We start from the raw sequence: 13501 nt of genomic DNA on the forward strand, positions 1-13501 counted from the left end.
AACAGGGCTCCAGTTCCTACAGGGTGTCCCTCACACGCTCCCTGGCTCTTGGAGTGAGCTTATGACTCACACCTGCCTAGGCAGAGGTCTGTATTTCTCCGCTTGGTGCAGGGGCACAGCTGACCCCAGGATACAGTCTGAATCTGGCTGACTTTTCAGACAACTCAGAGCTGCCGTCTCCTTGGCACTTGTGGAGACAGGGCTAGACTCCAGGCTACTGCTGGGGCAGCACCTGTCTTGGAGCCAGCTGTGGTGTGAGTTGGAGACGGTAAGACCTGGCTTAAAGCCCCAGCCCTGCCGCTGGTGAGCGTTTAGGTGTAAGTCGGGCCGGGTAACAGCTACAGCCCGCAGCCCCAAGGCTCGGCGGCCTCACCAGGCAAAATGTCTCTCAGATTTCACATAGAAACACTCTCGTCTCTTGAAAAGCGGGAAGATGGGGCAATGTTGGGCTAGCATTCTTGCCTGGTGTCACTTGGCCAAAGCTGAGCCGTGGCTCCCCATCTGTGGCCACAGGACATGTGCTCTCCACCTCCGCAGTCTCCACCACCCCGGGCACCTTAAACCCTGCTGATTACTCTCTGGCGAGTCACCTGCCTGGCCAGGGCAGACCTTTAAATTTGTGATCCGTGTTGTTGCCCGTGGGCGACACCTTTTCTGTGGGTGACATTTCAAGAGAATGAGCGTTGCGGGCCCTCCCCAGCACGCGCGCACTCACACGAACTTCTGCGTACAGTTTGGCGGCCCCCTGAGGCCAGGCTGACTGCCCGGTCCGAGATTCTCCGAGCAGCCTTCCCAGGTTTCCCGCGCTGGCTCTTAGGCAGGACTGGCTCAGCTTCGCGGCCCGCCCTCCCTGCCCCGGGCCTGGTCTTCTCGGGGTCCGTAGTGGTCTGGTTCCGTCTTTACTCCCGGTTATTGTTCCCCCCCACCTCCGGGTCCCCCATGTCCTGCGGGGAAAGCGACCTGTCCCCGCGCGGTGGACAGAAGGCGCCGGGTGCCCAGAGGGCGCTCAGCTAGAGCCCGTGGAAACGAACGAACGAACGCGAGGACTGACAGAGGTCGGCCCCGGCGCCTGGCTCCCCGGCTCGGGGGACTGATCGCGCGGCCGGAAGCTTCGGCGCCGGAACGTGCGAGCGGGGCGCGGGCGGCGGGGGCCGGCTTAGCGGGCGGACCGCAGCGGCGGCATGGCGGGCCGGCGGGTGAACGTGAACGTGGGCGTCCTGGGCCACATCGACAGCGGCAAGACGGCGCTGGCGCGCGCGCTCAGCACCACAGCCTCCACCGCCGCCTTCGACAAGCAGCCGCAGAGCCGCGAGCGCGGCATCACGCTCGACCTGGGCTTCTCGTGCTTCTCGGTGCCGCTGCCCGCGCGCCTGCGGCCGGCGCCGCTGGGGGCCGAGCCCGAGCCCGAGCCCGAGCCCGGGGCTGAGCCGCGGCTGCAGGTCACGCTGGTCGACTGCCCCGGGCACGCCTCCCTCATCCGGACCATCATCGGCGGTGAGCGCGGGCGGGCGGGGGGTGCGGGGCTCGGACGCGCCGGGGCGGGGGCGCCCGCCGGGAAGTCTCTCGCGCCGCCCCCAAAACAGCGAAAGTGTTTTTTACCACATGCGTTCGTAATACACTGCGTTCGTAATACACAAACAGGTTAGGGAAACTCAGAGACCCTGAAAGTGCCCAGAAGGCGTCCACTCGCTGTCTTTTGGTCTCCTGCTGCCCATCTCCGGAGTCAGCCGCTGTCCCGTCCTGTGCCGTTTCGGAGGAACTCCGTGTACAGGCAGCGTTCCTGTGTATATGTCGACCCCTCTTTTTCTCGTTCTTTTTTTTTTTTTTTTTCACAAAATGGTAACACCACTCTATTGAGTACTTCACTCAATACTCGGGCCTGCCCATTCGTACATATAAAGCAACATCATTCTTTTTAAAGGTCACATGAAATTCCGTTGTACACTTGCACCACCGTTTTCTGAATGTCTTAATGATGGACATTTATGTTGTTACTCATTTTTGCTAACGATGCTTCAGTGAGTTTTATAGAACAGACGTCTTTGGTGGGTGTGCTAGTGTGTCTGTAAGGAAAGACCCTAGAACTGAGATGCTGGGGCAGAGAGTCGTGGTGGGTACTGCCCAAAAGCCTTCGTGAGATGTACCATTTAATTAATTTAAATTATACAAGTAGTACATGAATACATTCTACTTCTGAAGAAATAGAACGTTACAAACCAGGCAGAAGGCCCCTAATTACCCCTCCCATCTCGCCAGAGGAAGCCACTAGTACACCTCTGTGGATTACTTTTCCACACCCATTTCAGTATACTTGACTTCATGGACAGGTGTTTTGTTTATATAGAAAAATGGTAGCACGTGGCACAAAGGGTGTATATATAGTTCAGAGACTCCTCACTGCTGACCCAGGGACCTGGTACCTCCCTGCTTTCCACTTCCTCCAGACCCATCCGGTGGCATTCTCTGCACCCACGAGTACGTATAGGAACACTTCTTGGTCAGATGGTTTTATCGGCCTGCTGGTGGACAGCTGCACTGGTTGCTCGCTGGGCATAGCGGGCCCTGCTGTATGATGAGTGTTGAGTACTTTCACCTTGTCACCTCCCGTCTGGTCCATGCTGCAGGCAGTCTGAGATCATTTCCCTGTTTTCAGGAGAGGAACCGGAGGCTCGTAGAGGAGCAGGAACCTGCTCCGGTCCCCCGCCTCACATCTTCTACTCCGGCCGTGTTCTAGCCACAGATGCATGTGAAGGGGCACGCGATCCTCTCTGCTCTCCCCTCCCCTTGTCACTGATTTCTGTTTGGTCACGTCCAGGTACATTTTAGGACACGTTCTCTGAGCCAGTGTAGGTTGGAGGTTAAAAAATGGGAAGGCAGATTGGTGGTCTTTTCTTGTGACAGGTGTAGGGAGTGAAGGACATGCTTCTGGAGTCTGGTGAGGCCTGGCTTTCTCCCTCACTGACCTTCTGACCTCGGATGTGATTCTGGACTGTCCACACTCTGGCAGATCTCAACTGGCTTTGCCTTTCTTGCACGTTTGCCACTTCCCAGGCAAACGCTGCAGGGAGTGTGGTGGTTACTGTTCAGCCATCGAGGGGCTTGGGACTCGGGGAGGCTGCTAGGAAGTGGCCGACCCAGGGCTCTGCTTGACTCCAAAGCTGCCACTTCCCGGGTCACTGTACTCTGCCCTCCCCTTCCACGTGTACGTTCGTGGTGTTTCTTCATGGGACAGAAGGTTTCAGGCACCAAATTATAACGCCTCCAAGCATTTGACAAGTCCTTGGTTTAGACTGTAAATTGTTGAAGAAATGAAGAGGGATTTCTCTCCTGTCGTACGAACATTGCGGCTCTTACGTTTCTCTCGCCCCTGAGAGGGGAGACTCTCCTTGTCTTCTTACAGGTGTTAACATGTGACCTGAGCACATTGCAGTGGTGGGACCAGGGCTGCTACTCTTCTTCCTTCAATAGATGAGATTCCCACCCTCCACTCAGGGAAGTGAGAAGAAAAAGTGGCTTTTTTCTTTGGGGGGGAAAGGAGCTACATCTGAGTGTCTGCCAGGGTCCACGCCTGTGGCTACAAACTTGCGTCTGTGCGATAACGCTGAGTGATGGGGGTGTAGGGGGGCATGGGCCCCACTCTTCTGATGAGAAAACTGAAGCTTGGAAAGTCAAGTTCCCTGGGCAGGCGTTGGGACCTGCTCTGCCGCCCCTGACCCGGGTCTGGTGAATCCCCTTTGTTATCCTCATGTTGCAGAGGCCACGTGTGTCTTCACTTGTCCTTCCTCTCCAGACCGTGGGCCCTCTCCTCCTCCCTCTGCTGACCCCCCACACGGTGGACAGTCTGCTCCTTTTATGGATGTCTTCAGATCAGGTCAGCCGTCAGCTGAAGACTGTCCGGGCGCTCATTGCCCCCCCCAGTGACCCACGATCTGGCCTCTGCCCTCTCCTGATCCTCATCCATGGCTCCTGACCTCCAGTCACACTGGCCTCCTCCTACTTACTGGATGGGCCAGTGTTGCACCTGCTGTGCCCTCCTCATTTAAGTCTCAGCTCGAGTGTCACCTCCTCGGAGAGGCCTCCTCTGACCTACTGGCCTAAAGTGTCCCCAGTTCTCTACCGTCATACTTGCTCATGTCCGTGTTTTGTTTCCTGCTAGCCCTTGGTGCTGTCTGATACGCGTGATGTGCTTGTTGATGGCCTCTGTCCTCCACGAGAGCATAGCAGGAATTGGGCCAGAGCCTGGCATGTAGGAGGCACTCGGAAGTCCCAAATGAATGAAGCTGGGGTTGGGGGGGTGGATCGAAAGTCACCAGCAGGGCCCTTCTGGGGGCTGACAGCAGAGCCAGGGGGAGAGTGCTGTGCGGTGTGCAGAGTGACTCATTAGGGCTCTTTGCACAGCGGTGGCTTGCTTTGCGGGGCATGGTGGAGAAAGAAAAGCTTGCCCAGTGGCGGCACAGCCTGGGTGAGGCTCTGAGGCGTGAGCCTGCTGTCTTGTCTGTTCAGAGCCAGGGGTAGCTGCCAGCATTTAGCAGCTGGAAATGGGCCTGGTGAGTGGGGAGAGGTGTGGAAGGTGAGGGCGGGCTCGTGTAGAGAGGTGAGTGGGGAGAGGTGTGGAAGGTGAGGGCGGGATCGTGTAGAGAGGTGAGTGGGGAGAGGTGTGGAAGGTGAGGGCGGGCTTGTGTAGAGAGGTGAGTGGGGAGAGGTGTGGAAGGTGAGGGCGGGCTCGTGTAGAGAGGTGGGTGGGGCTTAGGTCGGGCCCACGGTGCAGATTTCTTCTAAGGGCCTTGGGATGCTTTTTTTTTTTTTTTTTTTTTTTTGCGGTACGCGGTCCTCTCAGTGTTGTGGCCTTTCCCGTTGCGGAGCACAGGCTCCGGACGCGCAGGCCCAGCGGCCATGGCTCACGGGCCCAGCCGCTCCGCGGCATGTGGGATCTTCCCGGATCGGGGCACGAACCCATGTCCCCTGCATCGGCAGGCGGACTCTCAACCACTGCGCCACCAGGGAAGCCCTTGGGATGCTTTTAAAGTAGGTTTGTGATGTGATGAGGCCGGAGCTTTAGAAAGAGGCAAGGTGGCTGAGCAGGGACTCCAGCTGGCAGCGCACCTGTGCCCGGATTGCTGGGAGGCGGGGCTGCCGCTGCAGTTCCCAGCTCACTGGCAGTGATTCAGACCCCTTGCTAAATGCCCTGTCCGAAGCAGAAGGAAATTAGAGTGACTGTCTGAGTTCCATGATGATAGCTCTAAAGTTTAGTGTATCTTAAAGCCAGCTCTCTTTAATTCCATCGCTCCCCCAAAATACTTTCATGTACAAAAAGATCATTTTTTAACTTAGAGAAAATTGGGGTTTATCTCCTTGATCCCTGTGGCCTTAGGTAAAACTCCTAAGTGGTGCTGGGGGTTAATAGTGACAACAGTACTTAGCATGTATTTAGTGCCAGCATTGTGACTTTTTTTGTTTGTTTAACCCTCATAGCAATCCTGGGAGGTAAGAGGTGATACTCCCATGGGATGGGTGAAGAGGCAGAGGCTCAGGGAGGTTAGGGAACACAGATCAGAAGGGTCAGAGCTCGTCTGAACCCACGCTGATCTGCCCTTGGAGCAGTGGCATTCTCAGTGTGAGTGGACAAGGGGGCCCGTCCGCTCCAGGCCCTCTGATAGTGTTTCTGGGCAGTATTTTTCTCTGATGTGTTTTAGAGTATAAATCTTTCAGGGTTAGAACTTCAAAAAGATTCAGTAATGTATGTTTTAAAGACTTGGGTGGGGGTGAGGGACTTGGACCCATCCTCAATCTCACTCTGGCAGGAAGGACGAGGTCTGAAAAATGCTGGTATCTTGGCTTGGCAATTTATAGTCCTCTGGTGGCTGCCACGATTAACAGTGCATTGTCTCCCAGTCTTTTGTTCCTGTGGTTAATGAACAGCAGCTCTTTTGCCACAACTGTCACCCTGATCGCTAGCCTCCTGTGCACCCCCCCACGCCCCTCCGTTTAAGCGGGGCTTCCTGCCAGGTTTGAGCCCTCTCTGGACCCCCCTGGCTGGAGCTGCTGATCTACCACAGCCTCGCAAGTGTGACTCAGGGCTCCTAGCTTTGGAGGTCAGTCAGCAGCCCTGGGGGTGCCTGTCTCTGCGGCCTGGGAGGGAGCATTCTTTATGACACTTAAGCTACTTCCCCTTCTCTGTTTTTCCTACTCTCTGTGCGCGTGTGACAGCATGGAGAAGCACGGTCCCTTTGGCCGTTTTATCCAAGAGTGCACCTGCAGTCTGTCTGAGATGCTCTCTTTGGACCCATGAGACAGGTTCATGTGCGGACGACCGTGCGTTTTCCACCCGGTTTTTACACTGCCCTTTGGGCGTCTGCGCGTAGTCCCCAGCAGGCGGCGTGGCCCAAGCAGAAACGACAAACCAGAGGCCTGGCCACCCCAGGAATATGGGTGTTTTTCTGATGCACAACCAACCAAACAAACAAAAAAGACACTCTGGTTTTCTTAGCCCCTAGTCTTTTAATGAATCTGTCCAGAAATGCATTGTGTTGGGCTTCCCTGGTGGCGCAGTGGTTGAGAGTCCGCCTGCCGATGCAGAGGACACGGGTTCATGCCCCGGTCCGGGAGGATCCCACATGCCGCGGAGCGGCTGGGCCCGTGAGCCATGGCCGCTGAGTCTGCGCGTCCAGAGCCTGTGCTCCACAACGGGAGAGGCCACAACAGTGAGAGGCCCGCGTACCACAAAAACAAAAACAGAAACAGAAATGCATTGTGTTATGGTATGGTATCGTACGTTTGTCCTAAAATATTGAGGCATATTTAAAGGCGTTGGTGTAAGTGGAAATGCTTCTTTAGCCCTAGCGTCTTTAGCTCCTAGAATCTGTTGGGTCTTCATTTCCTTTTCCTCAGTGCGCACCTGGCCAGGACCCCCTCTCCTTCCAAGCTCAGCGCCCTCAGCGTCTCCAGGAAATGCAAGTCCAGCTCCGTCTGCAGCAATTTCTCTGCCCCTGGATAGTGGGTGACTGCTTGGGTTTGGGTGACAGTGTGGGAGGAGCATAACATCAGAGCCGCGGCCTTGAGTTTAAATGAATGCAGAATATTTGAGTAGGAACCAACAAGAAAGAACAGTGGAAGCAGGTAGTCATATTTCATTCTGTTGGGGTACATTCTTCTTCTCGTGGGGCTTGCCCTTGAGAACAAAACATATCAAATGTTAAATCAAAGAATATTTTGCAGTCATGCTAAGAATAGAAAATAATGCACACTTGCCTTGATGAGACGAATATTTTGCTGGAAGGTTATAATCAAAGTCAGAAGGAAATCATAGCCACAGCTTTCGGTAAAGCTGTAATCATTTAAAATTAATTGCTTTTAAACTTTTCACTTAGCATCGCCTTTGTGGCTCTTGGGTTTTTCTTCAGAATCACTCCATCCAGGTTGGAATAAGATTTGGGCAGGCGCCCCAGGAACCAACCGGTAAATTAAGCCCTGAGATCTATTCCCCGCTCTCTCATCCTTGCATTGGCCAGGGCCTGGACCAGGCTGGGCCCGAGTCCCCATCTGACCAGCAGGCCTTCGAGGCCGTGCTGCGCGGGGTGACAGAGATGACGGTCTCTGGAGCTCTGGGTCACCTGAGGTGACCAGGAGGCGTTCTACCTGTTGTTCCCGTTAGCCTGGAGGCCTCTGTGTGGCTCTAGGGCCAGTCCAGGGCCAGGCACAGAGTGGACAGTCAAGGCTGTTTTTAAACATTTGTATTGAGATATAATTCACATTCCATAAAATTTGCCCATTTCAAGTGCACGCTTAAGTGTTTTCATCCTCTTCACAGAGTTGTGTAGCCAGTGCCACAGTCTAAGCTCCATCACTGCGAAAAGAAACCCCACAGCCATTAGCAGTCCTGCACCTTCTCCCTGACCCCAGGCCTGGCAACCTCTAATCTACTCAGTGTCTCTGCCCATGTGCCCATTCTGGACATTTCGTATAAATGGAATCATACAATATGTGGCCTCTGTGTCTGGCTTCCAAGGTTCATCCATGTTATAGCGTGACCTATACTTCCTTCCTTTTTAAAAAATCTATTATTTTTAATTGTGGTAAAGTACATATTTCATAAAATGTACCATCTTAACCATTTTTAAGTTTATAGTTCAGTGGCCTCCATCTCTAGAACTCTTTTTATCTTACAAAAGCTAAACTCTGTGCCCATTAAACTCCCCTTTCCCTTCCCCCATCATTCCTTTTTTATGGCCAAAGAGTATCCATTATATGGATGGATCACTTTTTTAAAATCCGTTATCAGTTGAAGGACATTTGCGTTGTTTTCACTTTTTGACTCCTATGAATAATCCTGCCGTGGAAGTTTGTGTTCAGGTCTCTGTGTGGACGCACGTTTCCATTCTCTTGGGTTTATCCGTAGGGGTGGAATTGGTGGGTCAGAGGGTAACTCTGTGTCTGCTTTTTGAGGAACTGCCAGCCTGTTTTCCACAGCAGCTGCACTGCTTTTCTTCCCGCCGGCAGTGTAGGAGGGTCTGCTGTCTTCACTGCCTCTCCAGCACTTGTTGCTGTCTTTTTCTTTGTACCTGCTCTAGTGCGTGTGATGTGATATCTCATTGTCGCTGTAACTTTCATTTCCTTGGTATTTTCTTGTGCCATTTGTATATCTTCTTTGGAGAACTGTGTATTCAGATCCTATGCCCTTTTTTTCAGTTGGGTTATTTGGCTTTTATTATTGAGTTGTAAGGGTTCGTTATGTATTCTGAATACCAGTCCTTTATTAGGTATATGACTTGCAAATATTTTCTCCCATTCTGTGGATTATCTTTACTCAGTAATAGTTGAATTAAACAAATGAACACATTTTGAGAGGATTAGGTGTGCGCGACACATTATTTAGGCTGTGGTGGGTGTGTAGGAGGCGCCATTTGCTTGTTTCTGGAAGGCCTTTAGGGCACCTCCTGACCTCTTCCTAGACCTGCCCACTCCTGTCCTTAGTGCCGACAGGAGGCGGCCCATCCTGTCTGTCCACCCCTGGGAGGGTCTTGTCCCACACTAGGGTCTTGTGCAGATATGTTTTGATGGCCCATATGCTAAAGTCTTTTTTTTTAATTTTATTTTTTAAATTGATTTAATTAATTTATTTTTGGCTGCATTGGATCTTCGTTGCTGCGCACGGGCTTTCTCTAGTTGCGGCGAGCGAGGGCTACTCTTCGTTGCGGTGCACGGGCTTCTCACTGCAGTGGCTTCTCTTGTTGCGGAGCACGGGCTCTAGGTGTGCGGGCTTCAGTGGCTGCAGCACACAGGCTCAGTAGTTGTGGCTCACGGGCTCCAGAGCGCAGGCTCAGTAGTTGTAGCGCACAGGCTTAGTTGCAGCGCGGCATGTGGGATCTTCCCGGACAAGGGCTTGAACCCGTGTCCCCTGAATTGGCAGGCGGACTCTCAACCACTGTGCCACCAGGGAAGCCCAAAAGTCTTCTTTTAAAAATTCATTGCCAGCGTTTAAAAATTGGCAGATTTCCTAAAACGACCCAGAAGTTCAGTGCTTCGGGTGTGGGCAGGTGAGCAGCTGAGCTGCAGAGTCCGCGGGCCCCGGAGCCCAGGAGCTTGGGGAGCCTCCTGTCAGGGGAGGGCGGGTGCGTTTTCAGCTGGGAGATCCTTCGGGTGCTTTTAAAGAGTCTGAGGAGAGGACCTGGGACAGAGGTCTGGGGCCACTGGAGGCAGGAGGGGGACACCGCCAGGAGGGAGGGAGAGTGTGGCTCTGGGGGTACCGATGCTGGAATGCCCCGTGGAGGGCCGGAGGAGGGGCGTGTTTCCCTCTACACTCAGGGCGCCGCCCACAGAAGGGAGGCTGCGGAGGCCAGGAGCCGGCCCCAGGTCACGTGCCGGCGGCCTGGCTGCCCAAGCTGCCGTGGCGCCTCAGCCTGCACCTGCTTTGGTGGGAGCCCAGCTCCTGAGCAGCACTTTCTGTGTAAGCCAGTTTGTCAAACACAGAGACTTCCGCCTCCATTCTCCCCTGGATTATTGGAGTTTTGTGTTTTGTTAATTGGGTCTTTTATTTTCTTACGCTTTGTGATTAGGCTTCTGCTGCTTTGAAGTGGCTGTGGCTGCATGGGGAAGGGGACTTAGTTAACGTGGGTGATCCTCTCTTGGCAGGAGAAGAAACAAGTTTTGCTGTTGAGAGAGAAGTTGACTTTCCCTCTTGCCGTATCTCTTGTGTTACGACGATGCCTCTCTTGTCTTGGGGCCTTCAAGAAGACTAGAATAATTTCCTTTGTCTCTAACCTACTTCCCGAGGATATTTATTTGGTGGCATGCACAGGTGCTACCTAAAGATAAACCTGACTTTTTCCTTTTAAAATTAGTGCTTGGAATTGCCAGCATTGACCTGCTTGGCCTCTGGAGCCGGCCTTGCTTGGCCACGGGGCTCCACACTTTGCTGTGGGGTTACGCAGGGGGCTTAAAGCTCCAGGAGTGGGTGGCTCGGCCTTGGTCACCTGATGCTGGGACGAGGGCTCTGCCTTCCAGTTGTACTGCGGGGTGGCACTTACTCTGCTCGGGGTCATTTCCAGGTGAATTTCAAGGACCTCATGCCCTAGGCACCCAAGACCCTCCTCTGTGTGTGTGTGTGTGTGTGTGTGTGTGTGTGTGTGTATGGGTGTGCGTGTGTGTGTCTGTCCCCAGCGTTCCCTGCTCTCTAAAATGATGATCTGTTCAGAGACGGTCCTCAGAGCATCTGCTCTAGAGAAAAAAGACTTTCTGTAAGCCGGGCTCCATTTCCTGAGCGCTTGGTGTTTGGAGTCCGTGGACGGGCAGAGCACGGGAGGCTGGGAGAAAGCTGCGGGTCACCACTGGCGTCGACCTGGCTGGGGAGGGCTGGCACACGCTGGCTGCAAGCGACGGTGTTTGAAAAGTCTGTGCAGAGCTTTCCCAGCGCCACGCAGAAGGATCCTCTGTGCTGGTGGGAGTGTCTTCCAGCAGCGCAGCCCAGGGTGGCAGCCACATAACCGAGGAACTGAAACTGTAATTTGATTTTAGTTAAGTCACATTTCAGTAGGCAGCTCTCGACCTGCTATCCAAGTGCCTGCTGGGCTGGCCTCTTCATCAGTGAGCCCCACAGGCCCCCAGACTCCACGCTTGCAAGACCCCATCCCCAACCCCGCTTGGCAGTAAGTGCCCACAGTGGGGCAGGCCAGCCACGCGGTCCCCAGCGTGTCCTCCTTCGCCCTCACGGACTCCTTACAGACTCTTGCCTGTCCTTCGCCTCCTCTGCCCATCACCACAGCTGCTCCTTGGACAGGCCTCTGTCCACTCTGCACTGGGCGAGCACGACCTGCCTGCAGTGTCTCGATTCCAGCCCCTTCTTGAAACTGCCCTCCCCACTGTGGCCCAGAACTCTTTCTAAACAGCTAATGTGGTTATTTGACTCCCCTGTCTAAAAGTCTTCCTTTGCTCTCTGTTGGCATAAAGGCTACACTCCGCATAGGCTGACAGGGCACTTCCTGATGGGTCGGTGTCTCTGTGTCGCTCAGGACTCCAGGCTTAACGAGCTGCCTGCAGGTCTCTGGACAGACAGACCGGGGTCTCTCGTGGTGTCCTCTGGCTACACCACGTCTCTGGGAAGCCTCACCGTTGGCCCTCCCCAGCCTCGACCAGGTGAGGGTCTGTACCATCCCGCGGGGCCCCCGGACCCCTTGTCCTCCCATCTGTCGTCATTGCATTTACTCGACCTGATCCCTTTGAGGATGGGGTCCTGCTGTCATCCGACTCCAGGACCAAGGGCGGGGCCTCGGTGCAGGCATGCAGCATGGACGAGTGAGTGAATGAATGAATGAGTGGGTGACAGGTCGTTTCCCTCTGCCCGCGGCCAGCATCCAGCCTCCTGTGGGGCTTCAAGCCACCGGCCGGCCACACAGGGTTCACAGCCGAGCAAGCCTGCCTGGAGGTTAGACAAGTTAATCTTTCAGTGGAAATTCAATCCTCATATTTCATTTTCAGGCCACTTTGCGTAGCAAAGTAGTTTAACTCAGAGCAGATTTCTGCTGTGCTGATGGTTAATTTCATGGCCCACAGAGGGTCAGCACACTGATGCTGGGGACATGGTGACCCGGTGCAGCTCACCGCACACGGCGAGGGCCCGCAGCCCTGTTGTTTTAGAGAAGCAGTTTTCAAACATCCTTCAGTGGGCTGATTTTGAGTTAACAGGGGTGACCTTTTCAAGAGCATTTTTAAAAGCTATAACATAGATCCCTCCCAGACCGTATATTTTCCTTTCTCCACGCAGTTCAAAGGGGCTGAGTTGTCTCATAGGTTTTTGCAGGCAATCTTCAGCTTGACCCTGGTTGTTTAAATCTGCCGGAGGAAATTTGAACAAACTTGTACTTTGGTAATTCTTCTGCCTCTGTGAACCTTTAACCTTAAGGTTTCTTTCAGAGCCTGGGGCTGCATTGTCACCAGCCGTCCCTGCTGGGGCTCTCAAAGGCCATTGTTTAGCGCGTCTGTTTTCACTTTGCTACTGGAGTTCTCTGGAGGAAGGGTATTAATTCAGACCTGATCTGAGACAGGACGAGGACTTCTAAACTTGCCCCGGAGCTTGGGGACTGGGAAATGAGCATAATGTGAGCCTGTGGCCCGGCACGGTGTCCTGCAAGTAGCCTGTGAAGCTGAGGGGAGGAGGCCCTCCAGAGGCGGGCTGGCGTGGTAGCTTCCAGCAGGTGACCCAGCTCAGCCAGGTCTTGTCGGACAACATGACCAGAAGTGGCTGCTGTCCCTGGTGGCCAAGCCTGGGGTCTGAGTCCCTCCTGAATGTAGACTTCCTGGAGCACCAGGTTCTTCGGAACCCGGGAGGCTGGACATGAACTCGGGGTCCACACACCCTTACAGAGCCCTCGTGTGATGAGATGCTCCGGGGGAAAGAGAACAGGCTCCCCAGGCCAGAGGGCACAGGCTGGACACTGGGCCTGCCAGTTTCTCCATCGAGTTCTCCATGTGTTTCTCCGAAGGAAAGCTCAGAGACCCCGAAAGTGTGTGATGCCACGGTCCTGGCATCAGGGGTGCTGTAGCGTCTGAGATGGACTCTGCCCACCCCTCTCCTGACAGCTGTCTCCTGGTGGCTCCTGGTTCGTTCTGCCACCTGCTCTTTGCAGTAAGGTTGGGCGCTGTTTGCATAGGTTAGCCTGGTTCCTTGGCTGTCTTTCCCTTCTCTTCCCAGGATTCTTAGTGTCCTGAAATCTGGCTAGGTGACCTAATTCTGTAAGATCAGACGTTGCAGAAGGAAAGGCGTGTCGATGCATTCATTCATTCATTCATTCTGCAAACCCTGACCCACCTACTGCACGCTAGGAGCAGGGTTTACGCGAGTGAGCCGGGCAGAAGTGGAGCGCAGTGTGCATCGTGGAGGAGGCGGGTGTTACAGAAGTGAGCAGCAGCACGCAGTTGTGAGCGTGCTGGGAAGGACAAGGTGGGACGCCCGCAGAGGGAGTAGCACGTGGCAGGGGTTTGAGGTAGGAGATGGTCAGGCTGCTCCACA

General features: G+C 54.2%; 1 protein-coding gene across 1 annotated transcript in view; it reads left to right on the forward strand.

Moving 5' to 3' along the window:
• Positions 1–1172: 1172 nt before the first annotated feature.
• EEFSEC (eukaryotic elongation factor, selenocysteine-tRNA specific) overlaps positions 1173–13501 on the forward strand; it is a 148929-nt gene continuing 136600 nt past the window's right edge. Inside the window, exon 1 of the mRNA XM_082847800.1 lies at positions 1173–1494. Coding sequence (XP_082703926.1) covers positions 1182–1494 — 313 coding nt within the window. The 5' untranslated portion in view covers positions 1173–1181. The remainder of the gene's footprint in view (positions 1495–13501) is intronic.

This window comes from Leucopleurus acutus (assembly GCF_964270905.1).
Source record: "Leucopleurus acutus genome assembly, chromosome: 10".
Lineage (NCBI taxonomy): Eukaryota > Metazoa > Chordata > Mammalia > Artiodactyla > Delphinidae > Leucopleurus > Leucopleurus acutus.